This window comes from Neopsephotus bourkii, unplaced genomic scaffold (assembly GCF_033783945.1).
Source record: "Neopsephotus bourkii isolate Nb327-2 ecotype Australia unplaced genomic scaffold, CSIRO-AGI_Nbou_v1 NB_1542, whole genome shotgun sequence".
NCBI lineage: Eukaryota > Metazoa > Chordata > Aves > Psittaciformes > Psittacidae > Neopsephotus > Neopsephotus bourkii.
Window position 1 is genome coordinate 5,825,731 of NW_026902018.1, and position 21,388 is coordinate 5,847,118.

The following is a 21,388-nucleotide window of genomic DNA, read 5'->3' on the forward strand; positions in this document are numbered from 1 at the left end:
ACCAGCATCCCATCTCAGCAGCACATCCAGACTCCTCATTAGAGCCTGCACCTTCTGTTTCCACACTGCGTGTACCTGCCACGAGTACGTAGTGTGTAACTTCTGCAGCCAGTCAGAGCTCTCACTTGCTTTACAGCTCTCTGCTACTGCACCAGGATGCTCTCTGCTTCTTTCATTTTCACTTTCCTCTGACTGCATTTTTCTTGAGTAAAGTGGATGTACTAATCTTTAGATATTTAATAAAATTATCATGATCTGCAAATATGTTTAATAATTATTTATAGATTATTTAATAACACCTATGTGAAGCAGGTGCAGCATGAACTTGGTTCCTGTATGTGCTGTATAGCTTACTTCATTAACAAATGTTAATTAAGGTTTGGAGCAATAAGTACTATATTAATGCAAAATATTGGTTATCAGATACTATCACTATGTCAGGGGATAATTTGAAGACAGCATCCTGGGCTTTACAATTAACAACTTCTGTTGCTTTTTTACAAGTCTTTGAAAGCCTCTTGTAATAACCATAACACTTCCTTTTCGGGTTGTCTGAGCCTGTAAAGCTTATTTTAGAGCTTAGAACCTTTTCACGTGACTTGTTCACAGAACAAGTGTTAGATTGAGGACATGATTAAGTGACATGAGGGAGGGGAAAGGGAAAATAAGGCCATGCATCAGCAGAGCAGATTTTGGAGTAATTCCTGAGTACGCAGAGAATGTTTTTAGGAGCAGGTCAGGTGTCTGGATACACGTCTGGTGGCATTTCAGGTGTCATACAGTATGGTAACTTATGTCCCATGTTGTATCTGCTAGCCCTGTGTCTTGGACACCCTAGGGCACCCGAAATTGTACTGAATGCTTATGGTTAGATACCTGAACTGCTCCTGCAGCCATTGCTAGAGGCCAGCTGGGAAGGACCAGAGCCGGAGAGCACTTACAATTAGAGCTCCATTAAAGAGCTAAAAAGCACATGGCCATTTACAGCCTTGATTAACACTGACAGTGACAGTATGTCCTCTTCCACAGCTTGCTTTCCTCAAGGAGATTGCAGCAGGGCACAGCGGGCTGGAAGTGCCGGGGTGAGGCTGGGCTGAACCGGCCGTGCTAAGGGCAGGGATGTACCCGGGGTGTTTTCTGTGGATCAGGTGCCTCTTATGGAAACTCTCCCCCCTCTTCTTCGGGGTGTTTTAAGAAGCTAAGCAATAACGCTTGTGTGTTACTTGATAAAACCTGCAACTACAGCTCGGTGTCCTTTTCCTCACAATGACACTGAATTTGGGGTGATGCCCAGTAAATAAAACAAGCCACGCCAGCACGTTAAAGCGTTGGGCTAGGATTAAAACTGCACTGGGACAAAAGACATCACCGAGTGCTGGAGGAAGGCGGGCAGCCGGCCTCTAGCGAGCGGCTGCCGCAGGAGACCCGGCCCGGGAGGCTGCAGGCGGGCTCCGGCCGGGCGCGCTCCTCTGCCCGCGGGACGGAGCCGCGCTCCCGCACAGCCGCGGCGCTCCCCGGCCCGGTTCTGTGGCAGCGCTGCGGCCGCCGGTGCGGGGCGGTGACCGGCGCGGCCCGCGGGGAGCACAGCCCCGCCAGCCCGCCCCCGCCGCCGCCCCAGGAAGCGCAGGGCTGTAGCGCCCGGCCCGCCGCCGCCATGCATTGTGGGGCGGCAGCAGCAGAGCCAAGATGGCGGCCAGCAGGAGGCTGATGAAGGTAACAGCCAGCGCCGCGCCGGGCAGGGCCGGCGGGCGGGCGGCAGCGGGCACACTTCTCCGCCCCGGTGCCCCTCCGGGTGCGGGGGGCACTGTTCCTTGCCGTGTCCCGGCGGGGCGGCCTCCTCCCGTCCCCTCGGTGGCACCCCGGGCTGGAGCGACCGGAACGGGAGCAGCCGGCTCCTAGGCCGCGGCCGTGAGGGGCCGCGCTGTCTCTCCCGCCGCCGCCCGGTGGTCTAGCAGCGCTCCGCGGCCCCCCGCCGCCCCCCGGCGTTGGGTGGGGGCACTCAGTGGCTGCCGCGGGCCGCAGCGGGCCGCCCCGTCCCCCTCCCTCGGGGGGCTCCTGCGGTGACTAAGCAAAGAGGAAGGGCCGGGGGGGAAGGAAACGGCGCTGCCGGGACGCCTCGCCCCCCGCCCGGGGCCGGGGCGCTGCCCGGGGCGGTGTGAGGGGTCGCCCCGCCGGCGGTGGTGCCGCATCCGCGGCACGGTCCCCGGCACTGCCCGCGGGAGGGCTCGGCCGGGCGCGGGGCAGCGCCCTGTGCTCCCGCCCTGCGGGAGGGGGTTCGCCCCTGCCCCGCTCCCCCCTTGCTGAGGAACCTTCCCCGGGCGCTCGGGGGTGAGATAATTTCGTTTTCGCTGTATGGGAGGGTGACCTCTTCCTTGTATGAGTAAGAGGTTTATCGCGCTGAGACGTGGACCTGGGTTCAGAAGTTTCCTCATTCACTGCGGACGCGGTACAGTTTCTGTTTTCGCTGTGTTTCTCGGAAGTGCGGATGATACTTGTAAATGTAAACGCGGCCTCAGCTGGGTTTTAACCGGGAGCACGTTTAGTTTGTTGTGAAATACGCCTTGGATTTGTGTTTCTCCTCATTTAGCTTGAGGAGTACATACTTTTAGAAAATGGTGACCATTGACCCCAAAGCATGCGAGTTTATTCTATGTGTTGTGTATAATTGCCAGTTAACATCACAAACTGCGTGCAGTGGGGTTTGCCTCGGACGTGCATACACAGTGGTATTAAATTTAGTCATCTGTAAAGTGCTGTGGCAATGCCCTACAGTATTTGCATGCGAAGTGCCTGTAGCGTAAATCAATGAACTTCACAGGCTGGCCCTGTGAAACGTAGGGGGAAGACCCTGCAACTGTGGGGTGATGTTTTAGCCGTACTAAAGCCCCTGTCCCTCTGGGGTGCGGTGTCCCCCTGCGTTAGGACCTGACAGATACAGGGGCAGTTCTGTTTAATTTAGTATTTTATTATCAGTTTTGCAGCTGGCTTTGAGAACGTGGAGCCCTGGTGGGGCTGGGATGTGTAGAATGGTTGAAGTTGTGTTTCCTTCATTGTGCAGGTACATAATTAACCATTGCAGCCTGGTTATTTTTGAAGACACAAATAGCAGTGCTTTCACAGAGCTAGTTCTGTTGTTTAAAATGTGCTATGGAGTGATCAAACATCACATGGTGGATACATTGTGTGCAGTCATTCATATATATTAAATTAGTAACAATTTAATTGTCCTGAAGGATCTTGATGAGAGGGCATTCATTTTTGTATTTCGTTTTTGATAGCTGTGTATTGTCACAGCTTTAGTTTTGTCATCAGCGTGTCTGTTGCTTTATATTGAAATGAGGTTTCCCTTAGTTTCTGATAGTAAACAACCATGTAATTCTGCATGCTTGCAAGCCAGCTTTTCTGCCTGTTTTGAACCGAAGTGTTAATTCTCCAAAAGCACATCATTATTGTTCTGGTAGGGGAAACACGTATTTCCAATCATTCCTTCTTTTGAAATTTAAACTAGAACATTAAAATCTTGACATTAAAGTTAAGAAAAATTGTTCTCAGTATCTGCAGAGCCTCTTGCTGTTCAGTCCTGCTCCTCAGTTCAGTTCCAGTGCCCTTCTGAAGTGCTAGTTAGTGCTTAATCTGCCACTGAAATGCTGTAAAAATGGATTTTGACAGCGTGACCTCCTTCTTTTTTGGAAAGCAGTGTGGCAGTTGCTGCTCGGAGGGAGGGGTGTAGGAAGGAAGGAGGCATCAGTTGCTTCCCTCTTACTTTTTTACTTTCGTTTTTATTGCCTGACGTTTGTGGGTTGCGTGTGTGTGTTTTGTGCCAGTTCAAGAGCTGTGGGGTGCTGCATCCCATGGCTTGTAAAGGCTATTCAGTAAGCAGCCACCTTCCTGCCTTTTGGAGAATCAAGTCACAGCCCAAACGGCTTTGAGTTTTGCCATTCATCTCGGTAGGAACAAGGTAGAGCTCTTGTACAGATGATGTAATCTGGGTTGCTGCAGTGTGATGTTTCAAAGGTCCAGACTCGCATGTGTATCAACTCAGTAAGTTCCAAATGCAGAGACCTGCTTTAAAAAAGTCTTTCACGGTGGTGTTTTGCACTACAGAAGAGTCTGTGGTGTGTCTTTCTCAGGGCTGTAGAGTAAGTGTTTATAACTAAAGGAAACAAGTTTTCAGTGTGCCACTCAATTATGTTTAATTTAGGATAAGCATTAACTGTCTTCTCATTGAGCTAAATATCAAGTTAGTCTTCAGTAAGTGAGAACAAACTTTGACCCTTTTATAGGTCACATAAAATAAAACAATTACCATTTCCTTCAGGTATTGCTAACATTTTGAAGCACTGCATTTTTCCTGGGCTCGTGTCATGCATCGTACCTATTGGTGTTAATCACAGTGCCTCAGAGAGACTGCATGTAGTGAGTTCATAATAACACGCTGTCTGCCTGTAGAAAACTGGGACTATGAGTATAGCTTTCCTCTTCCAGGTGGAAATGGGAGTCCTTTTCAGCTTGTGAAAGCCTTTGTATCTGCAGTTTGCAAGCCTCCTTGTGAAAGAAGCAGCGCAATTTTGCCATTGTACTTGTACAGTTCACTTTTAAACATAAAGTCAAGTTATAACAAGAATAAGATTGTTCTGTTATCTCAGGGTCTGTTTGAGCAAATTACCTTTCCTAGGCCAAATACCTTATTTACGGCCTATTTTTGCACAGCTTTTTACCGTCAAATAGGCTAACTGAAGTTCTCTGTGCTGATTCACAGAAATCAGTGGAGGTGTGCCCTTCCCAGGAGCGCTCCTAGGTTAGCGAAATGTGCAATAAACATAGCTAATGAATCATATTCCAGTGACATCTGAGGTGGAGTTTTGATCTGTGAGCCACCATTACACCTCTTCAAAGAGCCACAGTTGTCAGATCTTGACTCCTCGTGAAATGTGAGAGGTGGGAATAAAGCAGTCTTTGTCAGGGATATGTTATGGATGATCTCTCAGGGTAAAAACAGACCAGTGTAGAGTAATTATATTTAGGGAAGGATCTAAGGCTGCTTCTTTGAAGGGAGCTCCTTTGCTTCATGACCCTTTCTCATGAAAAGCAGACTGTCTCCAAACATGTATGATTGGGAGCATAGATCTCCAAGAGACATGCCAGAGATTTCAGTGAAATGCTTTTCACAGTTGCCACCCGCTAATGTAAAACAAGCCGTTCTCCAGCTGAGATCCGTAGCCAAAAACTATGTGGAGAGGTAGTGGGTAGTTGTGAAGGGAAGGCTATTTTGGTCCTAGATAGTTGGAGTACTTGTTTGATGGTGTACTAGTGTGTGGTACTGAGATGCACCTTCAACGGTTGTGTTTGGAGGAGGCTGGCCTGTCCCATGTGTGGAGCTGCTCCCTTCCGTGTTGATGTGTGATGTGATCGAGCTGAGGTGTCTAAAGTCCACACTTTTGTTTTCCTGGTTTTAGTTGTTAAAAAGTATCTTTGGTATTAGAAATTGAAAACGGATTTGAAGTGTAAATAACTCTTCATATGCGTAGTGAGGTGTACTGGCGATTGTTTTAATCTTACTGTGTTCATTCCGCAGTATCTGGTATTAGAAATTGGAAATGGATTTGAAGTGTAAATAACTCTTCAGATGCGTAGTGAGGTGTACTGGCGATTGTTTTAATCTTACTGTGTTCATTCCGCAGTATCTTTGGTATTAGAAATTGGAAATGGATTTGAAGTGTAAATAACTCTTCAGATGCGTAGTGAGGTGTACTGGCGATTGTTTTAATCTTACTGTGTTCATTCCGCTTCCACGATTGCAGTCAGACATTTATGCAACTGGTGAACTCTGTGACAAAAGCCAGGTACACGAGGCCACACCCAGGTACCTGCTGTGGATGGCCTGTGATCTCCAGTATGCTGGGAGCTGGGGCACACCGTAGCCCTCCCAAAGAAAGGGGCTTTCAACAACTTTGGTATTTGAAAAACAATTCTAAATTGGCTCCAGCACCATTTCTCCGTAACGAGGGAAATGTGCCTTTGAGCACTGTGCGATTGCTCTGATGCAGACATGAGAATTCTGATTCGTTTTCCCTTTTTGAAACTGAGAATTGACAAAAGGATTTTTAATCAAATGAAAACGCCTTTCCAAAAAGCAGAATTACTCAGTAAACAGAAGAACATGCAGGGTTGTAATGCTGCAGAGGTAACTTGGTGATAGTTCTTGTAAGAACCAGAATTTGGTTTGGGTTTTGGGTGGTTTTGTGGCTTTGTTTTGATAAAGTCATGTTTTGTTTTAAGGTGTTTTAACACTTCTCTGTATGAGGTTCAGAAAGTAAAACTGTGCCTTATCAGTGTTGTGGAGCCTGTTTATCTTTGTCAGGCTGCTTTTAGAGAGCATATTTATAAATAGGGAAACACAAATTGTAAACAGTAGAGAGTCATGTTTTAGAGGTATTTCAGGAGACTTGGTTTTCTTTGGCATTTAAGAGCATTTTGGGCTTGATGTAGAGCTTACTGAAGTCAGTGTGAGCTCTTAGGCGTATTCCCATATTCCTGGATTGCACTCCTACAACTGCTTGTCTGCATTTTCCTATCTGGCTTGGTTTGTTAAGAGAAGTCCCAACAGTTGAAAGATGGATGGCCAAAACAATTGCAGGGTTTTAAATGACTCAGCTGCATTTTAAGCTGATGTAACTTTAATTTTCAATTTCAAAACCAGAATTTTGTTCTGAACAGCACATAACAATTACACAATATTGAAAATCAAAGTTTTAAATCCTTATTGTATGAGAGGTAGTGCATGCTTTTATGACCACCTTCAGCGTTATACTTGGAGATCAGGCACCAGCTCTGAAACATTTTCTCCATTTCGTGTGCTGTGTAACACTGAATACAGCCAAACTGCAAACAGCCCCTCTCGAGAGCCTGTGCAATAAGGCTTTTCTGTTTCACAAATGGGGAAGCCCAGTGCCGCAAGGTCACGTGCAAGGTTGATAACAGTGGGCATGAAGGCTGACTGAAGCCCTCATTGCAGTCCTTCAACCTTTAGTTACGCTCCTCACTTGCTCCTTTAATTATGTTACTTGATGAAATGAAGGGGTGGAGGACAAGAAAAGGAATTAATCTATTTACTGTCTGCCTAGACTCTTAAGTATTATTTTGAGCTAAATATCTGGACTGTATCCTTTTACCACATAAAGTAATTTTTGTCCCTTTGGACTTGTTCAAGCCCATGTTAAATGCAGTGTCCGCTTTTAATCTGTGCTGTTTGAAAGTATTTAGTAGCTCATTCACCTTTTTAGCAGTACATTTATACTGTAGATGTGTCTGCCTCTGGAGCTCTGGGGCAGTTTGAGCTTTCCTGTGGGGTTTGATACTCGCTAGAATAAAAAAACAAAACACCTCCCCTCGCACACTTAAATTGTGAGTGGTGAATCTCATGGAGCACTAGATATAAGACCTTTAAAAGCATGAATTACAAGTATAATATTGCATTGTGTTTGTGGCGACAGTGGAATGAAAACCAAGCTATTTGTAAGCAAGTCTGATGTGGAATTGGTTAGTTGGGAGTGACATGAAATCTTAAACACTTTGGGTATAACTGATTTCTCCTATAAATGAATTGGAATCTGTCTTAAGCACTGAGTTCAGGCAAGTCCTCTGCCAAGGTAGGTTTGATTCTCTTTGCAGTCCTGCCTGTGTGGGAGGAAAAGAATTGCCTCATTTATTCCCATCTATTCCTGCGTTGGACCCAAGGCAGCAGCAGCACAGGATATAGGCCTGATACACTGAAGTAATTTAGCACTTTCTTGATTCTGAAAGTGAATTCCTGCAAAGGCTTCATAGGTCAGTTTAAAGAGGAAGATGTCCTGAATTGTTTTCAGCTAGTTCTTTAGTGTCCTGTAGACTGTTTATTTCCCTCTCTCATGTGATGGACTTGAGGGAAAATGAGGAGCAATTTTCATATTTGTTTTAAACTTTTCTTTAATTTCACACAGAGTTTCACAGTTCAGAATGATCTCTGTGCTGGATTCTTGCATTTCTTAATTCTGCATCCAGTTTTTTTAACCTGAATCTGGTTATGAAATCAGGTGTTCAGTTCTCCTGTAATGTGAAGCCATGCTTTTCTAGTTTGTTCTATTAGCTTAGTAGCACACTTGAATTGTGGAATCACAGTATTCCCTCTTTCTGTGTCTGGGCAGTAGTTCTCTGGGCCAGAAGCAGTGTTAATGCTATCATCTGAACTTGTTCTTCATGCAAGCTGCACTCCCACTGGGACATTGTGGGGGACATTTCTGTCCTGGGTATAATGGTTTTAATGTAGTAACTAGAAAATTGTCCAAACCCATTTTTCTTTCCTTGTTTTAGAGTGAAGGTACTTGGGATGCATGTTTATTTATGCTTAAATACCTAGTGGTTAATTAGCTTCTTTTGTTCCCAGTGTTTGTACATTACATGTAGTGTGGAGTGGGATTTATCCCTTCTACATATTGTGGAGTAGTGTTTTGCCAGGACTTCACAGTTCTGTATGTGTAGGAAGTGAACTGCTCACAACTGAGTTAGTGTCCTGACCCTGATGGGAGAGATGGTGTGGTTCAGTCAGATGCTGCCTCAGCTGCTGCTCTGAGCACTCAGCACTACCATGAGGCTGGATTTGCAGTTTCAGTGGGCAGAGAGGATCTCCTATAGCTGTGATAATAAAGGTTATTTTCTTTTGAGTGTTTTGGGTTGCTCTGTATCCCTGTAAATGTGCTTCATGGGATTATTGGGTGGGTTTAATACGTTTTCCTGCTGTAAGGAAATAGGATAATCCTCTTATCCTTTTCTAAAAAAAAAAAACAACCCCAAAACAAACCACCCAAACTGTGTGTGATGTTGCATAAATCTAACAGCAGTGGAATCTGGGGATTAGTCCAGAGGCCTAGACTAAATAGTTGGGTGCAGTGTGATGAAGATTGTGTTGGGCATCCATTCAGCACCCAAGACTCTTGAGTTTAACCGTCAGTGTTCTCAGTATGCTCTTGCTTTCATGGGTGCAGTGGGTGGGAATGTAAATGTTCATCTGATGCGTGGCTGTCATGCGGGGTTTGTTGCGTTTTTGTATGTGCATTTGGAAATCTCATTTTCCCTTTGGGTTTTTATGGTGATGCTAAGTTTATGCAAGAGATTACTGCAAGTATTAAATCTCTGCCAGTCGGATGCAGAAAGGTTTGATGAACATAGAGCTGGTTTAGGAAAAAAACCTGGGCAGTAGAGCACTCATAGCAGAAAAACTGATCTTTCTTTGTTTTCAGGGCACAGTGGCTTTGCTGTAGTTGGTGTTTTATCAGTGATACAGCTCAGTTCTGCAAACGCACTAGTGCCCAGTGAGGAGCTATGTGCTGCAGAGTGCTCCAGTGTTGCTGTATAAGCAACATTTTTCCTAGCCTATGTGGACATGCAGGCATGTGCTTCAGTTTTGAAAGCACCAGGAGAGCTTTATATGTAACTGTAGAGGACTTCTGAATTTGAATTCAGTTAAATTAAAGAGAGAACTGCTGAATTCAACAGCAAAGGGCTACAGTTGCTGTTTGGGGGTGGGGAGAAGTGAAACCTTGAGGTGTTTCTTTTTAGGTCTCATGAAATACCCCACAAAGAGTTTGCTACAATAGGGCTTATACATAATTTTAATTATAAAATGTCTTAATACTTGTTTTGGTGATACCTGGATCGCCAACTGATCAAAAGTGCTTTGACTGGAGCAGAAACGTACCTTGTTCAAGAGTGAACAGCTACGAAGACAGGTATCTTACTATATGCTGTTATAGTACAAAACAAGAGATAAGGCTGTGATTTCTAAAGTTACTGGTCTAAATAAGGCTAGTTTGGCTTAGATTGATATTTTCCTGAGTTTGTATAAATTTAAGCAGTTCATGCAGGAATTTGTTAGTTTTCAGGTGAAATAATCAGTCTGTTCAGTGGCTTTATCTGTATTTAAAACTGTAATGAAATAATTCTTCCAAATCACTGCTTTCCTTCAGATAGCCCTAAGATACACTTTATGTCTCACAGTTATCAGTAGTCTGTTACCAAAGGTACAGGTTTGCATTTGAGATACAAAAACACCTTTAAATGCATTTTACTTTGTTGTGTCTGTAATGATGTTAATAACAATGTGGGGTTGTATTTTCCTCACACACACATAAGTGGGTTTTTAATCCCTTGACTCAGATATTTTAGTTCTCACAGTGCACGATTTCATTTCTTGTCTGTGTGGGCTGCACCACTGAAACCTCAAACTTCTTAATGTTAAAGAAACCCACGTTGGCCTCTGAGTGTTTTGAAAAGTGAACATGAGCATCTTTCTTAATACTGTCACTAACTTACACTTTGTTTTTTCAGGAGCTTGAAGAAATCCGCAAATGTGGAATGAAAAACTTCCGTAATATCCAGGTTGATGAAGCGAATTTATTGACCTGGCAAGGGCTTATTGTTCCTGTGAGTACAGATCACTCCTTGTTCCAATGAGCTTTAAAATAAAACAAGGATCATTTCTACCTCATAAATCCATAGCTCAGTAGCACTGCTGGTGACCGTTAGATAATGTTTGCACCCTGACAGTCTCTTTGATTATTATAAACCCTGGCTTTCACAGCTGTGGGCTTGTGCAGAAGCTGGTTGTTCATAAATACAGTGTAAGTTTATTCAGCAGCATCTTAAACATACTCTGGGCAGTGAAATATGCTCCTGGATTTCATTCTTGCCTCTTTTCAGACCTCTTGTGTGATCTCCCTGTCTCCTTTTATTTGAGTGTCTTCTGTGTTTGGTTTTATCCCAGACTGATAATGTTAGGAGGTGTTCCTTGCAGCTAGCCTGAAGAAAAATCCATATGTAATTGAAAGGTCTGTGGTCAATACCTACTTGGATGCTTCCTTACTGTAGGCCTGGTCCAATATGGGGCCACAGCTGGCAAGCGGTGGACTCTGCTGGCACTGGGTTACTTGGGAGGGTTGTTGGAAGCGGGGAGCAAATGAAGTTCGTGGTTTATTACATTAAGCTTGAAGTACAATATCTGAAAAAAAAAAAGATATGAAATATTTTGTTTACTCCTTATTTTTTTTAATCGACTGGCTGCATTTCTAGGATAAAATTGAGTCCTGGAAAAAGTTTGATGCCAGGAAAGGCCTTAGGTTTTCAGAAGCAAGCTTTTAAAAGGAAGTCTCTTTATTTAGACATTAATTAATGCCACAACAACTCAATTCATGTTTTTAAAAGCACTGTAGTCTTGTAAGAGGATGCTTGATAGAAGTAGATAACTGCTGTATCAGTCAACTAGAGAGGGGAAAGCAGGGAATGTGGTATATTGAATTCATTGGTTGACAGTCACTTGGTTTTTCACCTCTTGTAATTTCTGCTGTCATGGCCCGTGCTCCCTTTGTTACAGGAGCTACTTCTAAGCCTGCAGCAGTAGAGGCTGTGCCACTACTGGTCATTGGTTCTGCTTTTCATTGGGAGCTGCCTGAGCGGTCACACTGAAACCACAACCAGTGGCAATCTGGTTTTGTATTATAAGACCTTGAGACATCTTTTTAGCAGTGCTGCTGCTTTGTTAGTTGGAGGCCATTCCTGAATTCAGGTCATGCAGGCTGAGGTAATAACTAGGCCTTTAAATATTGTAGAACACTTTTAGTTTACTGCTTACTTGTATTCCTGAAGGAGTTCTTTGGAGTGGCTGAGGCTACTCTTGCAAATAAAGCAAGCAGGGTTTGACATTAAAATATGACAGGTCTTTAATAAGCCACTCAGATATTTGTGGTTCATGTGTAACAGTTTGCTGCTCTGATAAAACTGTGAAGCAGTATAAGACTGGTAAATGTGAATGATAAAGCAAAACACCAAAATATTTATTCCTGTTAAAATCCTCAATATGTGATGTACAGCATCTATTTTAACAGGTTTTGCCCACTAGAAACCTACTGTTTGTTTTGCAGAGGTTCACAACATTCTAAGTGTTTAGATGCAGCAAACCATGCTTCATACCTGCCTTGTGGTCTGTAACAGGCCCTGTTACAGAGGAAATAGCCTTAAATTTACTAATGATTGCTCAAGTTAAGAGGGAGTTTGTCATGAAATTACAATTCCTATAGTAATTAATTGTTGTGTTGTAAGTGTTCAGAGTATAGTTCATTATTTTCAGGGTATGCTGTAGAAGATGCTTTAGTCTTGGCGTAATTTTGTAGCTGTTGCAGTGCTGCAGTTGATGGCTTCAAGCTCTAATGCACAAGCTGGTTATCGGTTAGTTTTTGCTTTTGAAGGTTTACATGCTGCTTCCATTTTAGAAAATGTTCCTGCTCTGTGTTTAAAGATCTATCACTCCTGCTTCAGCAGGACTAACCAGTTATCAATTGTTAACTATAACTAGGCATTACTTTGATTAGCTGCTTAATGAAGGTGTGAGAGATGCAAAGGCTGGTATTTTTACCAGTGTTCATCCAGAATTACTGCAAGCAATACTGCTTTAAAAGGTTTTGTACTCAACATACTTTGTTCTTCTGAACCACCGTTAGTTCTTAAGGGTGTTTGCTCAGTTGAGAAGCAAATTGAAGACAGCTTGTCAACTCCTTTTCCTATTCTGTAGAATAAGATAGTTTATGTAGTTTGTACTGTGCATGGTAAAGGTACACTGTTTGATTTCAACATCAGAACAAGTCTATCTGCCCCAGGCTCCTTGTTCTTGTCAGGTACAGTTGGTGTACTGTGAGTTTCATGTCACTCAAGCAAAGCTGCTTGCTATGGACAAAGTTTTGCAGACTAAGAATACTCCAAGTGAGTGTTAGTTACGTTTGTCACTTGTGTTTTGGTGTTTATGATTCTGCTTCTCTCCCTTGTCAGCATCAAAACAAATGTAACAAATAGTTGGAACTTGATTGCTTGCATATTCTGGTTTGTCTGTTGAAAACATGAGCAACTCTTTACATACATTTTTTGTTCAATTTATTGGTGGGTTATAGTGAAGGACTATTCTGACTGAAAGTCAAGTAGAAAATGGACAGTTTTAAGCCAGGTCAGTTCCCATATCAGTTCAGTGAACATCCTCACAAACTATACCATGTGATGAAGACAAGAGCAAGTGAGCTGCAGGGGAAGAGGGCACTAACTGCTTTGGTTGTTACCACCACAACTTACTTGTGAAACTTCCAAAGCATTTAGGGTTGCTTGGATAAAAAGTGGTTTTCAAGCCACTCCAGTTACCTTTCCTTGACCACAGAAATCATTGCCGTACTTAGAAACGCACAGCCAGGCATCTCCATATGGATGAAACTAAAACTAAATGTGTTCTGTTGAACAGTATTTCAATAGAACACTCTTCACCCCCCAGGTATTAGTAAACCTTTTTCAGCTCCTGGGGTGGGTTTGATTGCAGGGAGTGGTTTGGTTGCTCATGAAGAATGTGTGTGGTTGTACTTCACGCTAACTGGAAACTTTCATCCTTTGATTCTTGTTCCCAGAGTGTTTGGAAAGGCTTCATGCCATAGTTACTGTTTTTGGTGCAGAATGGTGTTTTCATAAGCTTTACATGTAGCAATGGTTTATTTTTCTTCTGCAGTTAGCATCTGAAGCACTATCAGTAGTCTCACAGGTTTTCTAAATGAGATTCTGGGCATTGTTTTTTCTGTTGCAGCACGAAGCACTGCTTGGCTTACTTCAGGTTTCTCTCATCATGCTTCTTCAACAATGATCTGATAAGAGTGGGTGCTAAAACCACGTACAAATTCAGAATGTTCTCATCAGCAGACGCAGTAAATATCTATCTTTAGTGCTGTTGAATACTCAGCACATTTCTGTGTAGTCAGCACAAAAATGTTCTCAGAACATACAGGGAAATCTGACAAATCAAATTGCTTTGCTGTGTTGTGAGACACATAAAATAGCTAGGTTTAGAGAGAGCAATTTTCCTTGTCAGCTTCCTGTTTGTATCTCAAAGGGTTTACACTGCTTTTTGGAACACAAAGTTGGGAGTGAAGCTACCTATTACATAGGACTTTGAGTTTGGAGTAAATCGGACTGGATGCTTTCTTACAGGTAGAAATGTCAGCTGATTTCAGAACAGTGGTAACTGTTTTTCCAGGGTGAACACAGAGGTAGAGGCTGTCATGTCTTTCTCTTACCAAGCAGGTTTTGATGTTTCCTGACACACAGATACAGCAGTATGTGTTGGAAAAAAGTGCCTTTAGAAGAGGTCATTTGATTGATAGAAGTCTGGAGCATGCTTTTACTTAATTGTATCCATTAGAATATGCCAGATTCTTGACATTTTGCCTTCCTGTTGCAGGACAATCCTCCGTATGATAAAGGAGCCTTCAGAATTGAAATCAACTTCCCAGCAGAATATCCATTCAAACCTCCTAAGATTACATTTAAAACAAAGATCTATCACCCTAACATCGATGAAAAGGGGCAGGTTTGTCTGCCAGTAATTAGTGCTGAAAACTGGAAGCCAGCAACCAAAACTGACCAAGGTAGGACTCCATGTGGAGAAAGAACTGGGTATCAAAACCCTTGTATTGTGTTTAAATGTAAAGCTTGTCATCTGGTCACCGCTTGTATGGAATATTCATTGTCATAAGATTTGTGTCATGAGTCAGGTGCTATGAGCAACTCTTGTGGAATCTCGTTTTGTTGTTGGAACGTAAGGTGATGACGCTGACGCGTGGCACTGCCTCCGGCGGGAAACCACACCACTCTTCATGACTGAGGAGTTTATCACGGGTGTGTGCTCGATGTGCCTAAAAACTCCCGTGGGATTTTGACAGGGGTTATTTAAACAGGAACTTTATAGTTCAGAGGTGTTCATGACATTCCTATACCTAAGGACCTAAACCTCAAGGCTTTGTGTAGCTCTCTGCCCTGTGGCTCAGTGATTTGAACACAAGGTTTGAAATACATAGGGAATCATAAACAAAACCTGATATCATAGTACAAATAAACCTTTAGATCTTAAAAGATCACTGCTGTGAGGTTTGCTGTGTCGAGTGCCTTTGGATAGGAATTCAAACACTTCAAGGAAAAAAGTTTCATCAGGTTCTGTGGCAGACCGAGAGTGGGGTTGGAGTTGGGATTTATTTCTGTTGTTGCTTCCCTTTAGTTGGGGTGAGAACTTCATGGTTTCGGTCAGGTAGTGATTGGTTTGATACTAAGCATTTATTATTTTACCTCTAGAAAGAGCAAACATCCTTGAACTGTGTATTTTTTAATAACACTAATTCAAATGAGTAGCATTCATTGCAGGAGCTTCAGTGACACAGAAGTGTTTTGCTCTGTAGGAAGAGGTGGTTTCTTCTTTCAGTCCTCTGTAAGGTTATTTTCACTGGAACCGGGTTGCTGATAGTAGGCCATGCTGTACAGAAGATTGCTTTTTTTCTGTGTGCTAACAAAACTACTCACAGTTTGCGTGATTTTGCTACAAAGATAAAATAGGAAAATTCCTGTGGTTGTTTCAGTAAAGACCAAGCAGTTGAATGTTGGGGAAAGCCAAAGGGGCAGCAAAAAGAACCTGCAAAATAGGTCAGTGAGGATCTTACCATTTGTGGTTGATTAATTCCTGATTATATAAGGCAAAGATCCTTGGGAGGCATGAAATGGAAGCCATGTGTAGCAGGTTTCTGTTAACACCTTGGCACTTGGTTTAATCTCTTGTGAAGTAAAGGAACCATACATCTGCCTAGCTTGAAATGCAAATGGCATTAGTCGTGGAACTGCTGAAACAGTGGTTCACATGCAGGAAGTAGTCAGTGTCTCCCTGAGAAAGAGCAGTTCCTTTTTTAACTGAGTGAATAAAAGCTGTGCTAAAATCAGAATCTGGAACAAACCCTGGGTACCAAAATACAGCAAATCTCTCAATTTCTGCTGTTTTCTGGTCTTCCATCTGTCTTTTAACTCTTTCTTCAAGAAGTTGTTTTAGTGTCAGCATCTGTTGTTACTACATGGTTGTATGAACCTGTAACAATGTTATTACAGCCGTGCTCAAATGCCTGTTCCCTTTTCTCCTGAACTCTTCTGCAATGAGAAATGAACTCCAGTAATGCAAGGTGATCAGTGCAGCATCGAAGTGTTTGGTTTTGATAGTCAGTTGTCAAGAACAGGTTGAGATCAGGTTCAGTGTAAGTCACTGATTTGCCTTTCATGGGCTAAACGTGCATCTTACTGCTGTACTTTCTATTAATTTATGCCTACTATTAATACAGACCTTTGGGGTGGTATCATTTAAAAATGCTTTGGGTATTGAGGAAGCTCCTCAACATCTTGTGTTAACACAGTAACGCTTTCTCTATAGAGCTTTAGCGAGTTTTTTCTCAGTGAGAAGGGATTGTTGCATGTGGTATTGATGCCAATTTCATAAGTAATGATCAGTTTGATGACAGTTGTTAGATGTCCAGGACTGGTGAGTTCCTGCCAAGTGAGCTAGTATCATTTATAAATTCCATAGGATGCAGTTTAAGCTCTGGTTTGTGGTAAGAACTGTTCCTGTTCAGCACTATAGTGATGGGTGTGCTTCTCTGGATTTTGAGTGTTTGTTTTGGGGTGTCTTCCCCATTCCTGTCAGATCAAGGTGGAAAAGAATATGAGCATGAGAAAAATCAGTGCTCTTAAAGAAGCCACTCTGGTATCCTGGCATCTACTGGAGTGACCAGCATTGTAGGAACTGACACTGCAAAAGTAGGGAGGATCCAGTTAAACTGCACAGTGGCAGCTTCAGAACAAGCGATGGGCTCTGATGTGTAGCTGAACTGTGGAGCTCCCTGTGGCTGGGGAGGTTGGTTTGTTGGGTGAGCTCAGGAGAAGGCATCTGGCTGTACCGTGCGATGCACAGTTCTGTTCCACTTGCTTTGGAAACTCTTGAGGTGCTGCTTTGTGTTATTCTGGGTAGCCCAAACTTATCTTATTAATACTGTTGTACAGCCAGGTGCATTTCCTGTGTCCCCACTTTCTGTAGACTTGCCCAGTTACACGTGTGCCTGTTAGCGGAGGGACATGAGAGCTCCCTGCCCACTGTGACCTGTCTGGCTTTAACTGGTTGGGAGAATGCATATGGGGAGAATGTAGCAATAAATGTCACTGTGGTGTGAGGTTCACTGCCTGAATGTCCTGTACAGCTCAGTTACTTTAAGAGTGACATTTCCTTTGCAAGTGATGGGGAATGTTGACGAAATGGCTGTACACATGGGGTGAAAAGCATCCTGTAGTTCTTACCCATCGGTTTGCCCAGGGTATCTCTGCCAGTGGATGCATTTGGCAGTTCAGAAAAAAGGGAGGAGTTGTGCCCTGTAAGTAAGAACTGTAGATAAAGCAAGCTGAGAAATGGTTTCCAGATGCAGTCTGGTTACAGTGGTGTTACTGTGACAGGTGATAGGAAAAATGCTTCACGATGGAAATCCCCTCGTCGCCCAAGCCCTTTTAGATGGACTTGCCCATGAAACACAGGCTCTTCCTTAGCCATAGTATTTTGGATGGGATGCCAGTTACATGGGAAATAGTTTGTAGTGTGTTTTGGTCTCCGTTCAGGTTTTGTTTACAAATAGGATTTTCTGGCGTTCATTCACAGTCATTGAACTAAGTCTTGGCGCATTGCTATGGCTCATTCATACCCAGGTCTATGGGATGTATTTAAAGGCAGTTAAAGCTCTTTTCTCACTGGGGAATTTTGCTTACACTTTGATGTTTGTCCAAATGAACCATCTTGGCCTGACGGTGTTTATACTTCTTTTGACAGTAATCCAGTCCCTCATAGCACTGGTGAATGATCCACAGCCCGAGCACCCCCTTCGGGCTGACCTAGCTGAAGAATACTCTAAGGACCGTAAAAAATTCTGTAAGAACGCTGAAGAGTTTACAAAGAAATATGGTGAAAAGCGACCAGTGGACTAAACCTGACACAGTTGGTGTCAGCAACGTATGATAGAAGATCGGAGCAGTGCATTTGAGACACCCCGTAAAGCAGGACTCTATGGAAAATTGACAAGTGCCACCTTTCGGTGTTAACTTGTGGCAGTTACTAACTTTCTACAGTTTTCTTAATCAAAAGTGGGCTAGGTAACCTGTAAAGAAAGGATTAAAATTTAAGATGTTCTAGTTCTGCTTTCTTTGTTTAAAAATCACTGCTTCAATATACTTTAAAGTATGCTGTTTTCTTTTTCTTGTCAGAATTTATCAAAAATATCTTAGACTTATATTCTGCCCTTAAATTGAAAAGGTTGCAGCTGTCACTTATATTTTCTGCAGTTCCCACTCTCTTGAGTTCACTCAGTTCTTCATTGGATTTTATCCCCTCCCCAAGCCGATGTCTTAGAAAAGAATATCCCAGTTCTGGCAGAAAATGATTGAGTGTTTGGCAGTTTTGTTTACTTTTCCTTCCAAATGTTGCACTGTGCTTTGTGGGACTTGCTGCAAGTTCCCCTTAACTTCAGTTTGTAACATAAGAATCCAATAGATCCCACAAAACCAATCAGAAATAATGTCCAGGTCTTATGTAAATCTGGCTGATGTTACCACCAAATGTTTATTAAACGGGGAAACCCAAGTTTTTGTGTGCGTCATTGAATTAAAATATGGCTCATGTCCTGCTTTTGGAAAACTTTGGGGAAAAATATTCTGTAGCAAGTGAGTAGTGGAATGTGATTACAAACTTCTTTCACTTCTGTTCCTAACACCTCTGCAGAGCAGCTGGGGACGCGCACCCACAGAACAACAGCCCAACCAGTTCAGAAGAGTTTCAGAAACTGGGGACCAAGGGGTACCAAAGCGCTAAACTGTGTTTTGAGTTAAAAATTGGTCATCTGGAGATGCTAATTTTGAATTCGGGTACTAAATCTGGCAGCACTGCTGCCCATCTTGGAACACTTTTCCATCAGAATGCGTAACAAATATCCATGTATTAATGGGATGGCGCTTGTGCCATGTGCCAGCCCAATTGCTGCACAGCTCTGACTGAGAATGGGAGGAGAGCAGGGCTGAGCACTAACCTGTAAGGGAGTGCACTTCGCTGCTGCTGCTCCTGCGTTGTGAAACCACACAGGTTAGATGATGTAATGAGTGTGTCAGGTCTCATTCTGTCATTCTAACCTCATCAGGCAGAGCTGTGTTCCTGCTCCTGCCGGGCCCCCTGCACATGCTGAAGGGGGAAGCCCTGTCTGCTCAGAACTGCGCGTCCTTTACTGCGCCTGTTGCTTTCTGCCTACGCCACTTCTTCCCCAGCCTAAAGCGTGACCGTAGCTACAGTCAAACTGCCATACAGTCAAACTGCCGCTTCCTCCCGCCTCTTGAACTTGGGTAGGTTACTGAGCAAATCTCCACAAATCCACAGGGATCGGGGAGCACATATCATTGTGATATGCAGGAAGCTGAGTTAGAAAATCCCTCGTACCCAGGTGGTTGTCTGCACTCCTAAATCCAGATTTAATGCAGCCTCTGCCTTTGCAACCTTTCACAACTAGTGTGTCAAGCAGTAGGTCTCTTTTGGTTTTAATGTCTTGTATATTTGCTATTTCTTCATTCATCCCTCCCATCTGGCTTTCATTTCGATTTAGTGTAAACAATGACAGCCCAGTACCTCACCTCTGAAAGTACTTTTTTTAAGTTAGGGAGCTAAGACATTTTATGTTTTAAGTGTTCTTAGACAGTTTCTTTGGCAGGTAAATAAACCACGTTCACCTTATTTACGGAAACCTGCATTTCCTGAGTGTTTTCCGGCTTGTGAGAGCACTGTCCATTACCAAATTTTCACATCTCTGTGTCTTCATTTGCAGAAAGTTGGTACTGATTTTGTTTCATTCACGCTCGGATTCATAATAAAACAATGCCAAATTATCTGTCAAGCTGAAGTGTGTAACTTCCGCATCACGTGAGTCACTGTACCGTTTGATCATGTCTGTGGGCATGGAAACTCGCCATCCTTGAGGTTTTATTTAAAACAAGACTGTAGCACTAGTTGGCTGCCCTCGTTACTACTCAATCGCATACTTTCTGGTTGTGAGCCTCTCAGGTCAAAGACTGCGTTTCTCTGAACCGGTGTAACTCGGATGCCGTTGAAGGGAGCTGGAAGGGCTGTGTAACACGAGGAGCTCCAGTCCATCCCTGCAGGCCTACAGCAGCGCTACACCAGCTATTCCGATTTCATCTGCAAAGGTCACATAGAAGACAGATACTGCCATCAGTTCTCTGGGTGTGTTCGGCATAGTTCATTTTCTAAACCACGAGATGTGTAACCCAAGTGATGGCTTTTGTTTGTAGGCAGCCCTCTGGAAAAAGACAGATCAGATACTGTGCTGTATGCTTGAAGTCTGAGGAAAGTAAATCACAGTATGAAGTCCTATGTTAACTCAGGAAATCAAGCTCTTGTTCTCTCCGGTTCCCTAAGCCATGCTGAATTCTAAACGTGCAGTTTAATATCCAAAATACAACATGCTGGTAAAACTACACCCAGGAGTACTGGTATAGGCTTCCTGCAATTCCATTCTGCTACCCTAATAAAAATTTGCTCTCAAAGGCTTTGTGGCATGGTTTTCTTTTCAGAAAGGGGGGATTTAGACTTTTTGTAAGTATTCTGGTATAGTGATGCTCTAGAACCACTGAGGAACTTCCTCCTTTATCTCTGTGCGTTTTAGGCAATTTTAAGTTCCCTATTTCAAAGTCTTTTAGTAGCTCTTTATTAGTTTCTCTGTTTAAAACTCCCTTGCATTTAAAAGAACACTCTGGGTTCAGTGCTGTTCATTTAAAAATAAGGAATTAGCAAAACATAACCGAGGTAAGTCTGCTGTCATGTTTCAGTGTTCAGCTACCAGAGCTCAGGGCATGGGTAACGTCCTGATGGCTGTGATGAGAGCACATCCATTGTTTGGAGCCACTTAAATGTTAATAGATGTCCATCAGAACACGGTCACAGAACGTAAGCTGGGTTCTGGTATTAAATAACTGGGGTTTATCCCTGCACGATAGCAAAATACCGTCAGTCACTAGGTGGCTCTCACGGGCTTTGCTGTGCCAGGGGCCGCGGCTGCTCCGAGCAGGTCTGGTCCCTCCCGGGGTTTTTTCATTCCCTCTTACCACGGAGCAGGAACTTCGACGTCGAACACCAACGGGCCCGGCTTCAGCCATCGAGTCACGCCAGAAGACTCGGCTCTTTGGTGCTGCCAGAGGGGGTGTTAAAACCAAACTTGTATCAAATTAATTCTGTGATGATAACTTAGGAAGGAACCTGGAAACATTTTTAAAGCAGCCCTGCTGTTTTCTTTGTACAGAGCAAAGCCTTCCTCAGCTGTTTTGCAGGGGTGTCAGATGGGTCCATTATGAGCAGAACAAGGCATCTCAGCACCCTGCCAGCAGCCGCAGCAGCAGGTGAGTGGGTTTACTTTGCCCTTCAGCTATAACTAAA

The 21,388-nt window shown here is 43.5% G+C and overlaps 2 protein-coding genes across 2 annotated transcripts in view; both read left to right on the forward strand.

The window, feature by feature from the left end:
• TOP3B (DNA topoisomerase III beta) overlaps window positions 1-21,388 on the forward strand; it is a 297,002-nt gene that overhangs the window by 162,890 nt on the left and 112,724 nt on the right. The gene's annotated exons all lie outside the window — the stretch shown is intronic.
• Window positions 1,579-20,502, forward strand: UBE2L3 (ubiquitin conjugating enzyme E2 L3). Its single transcript, XM_061370793.1, has 4 exons — window positions 1,579-1,713; window positions 10,363-10,458; window positions 14,294-14,480; window positions 17,732-20,502. The coding sequence occupies exons 1-4, from the start codon at window positions 1,687-1,689 to the stop codon at window positions 17,884-17,886; spliced, it is 465 nt and encodes a 154-aa protein (XP_061226777.1). The 5' UTR covers window positions 1,579-1,686; the 3' UTR covers window positions 17,887-20,502.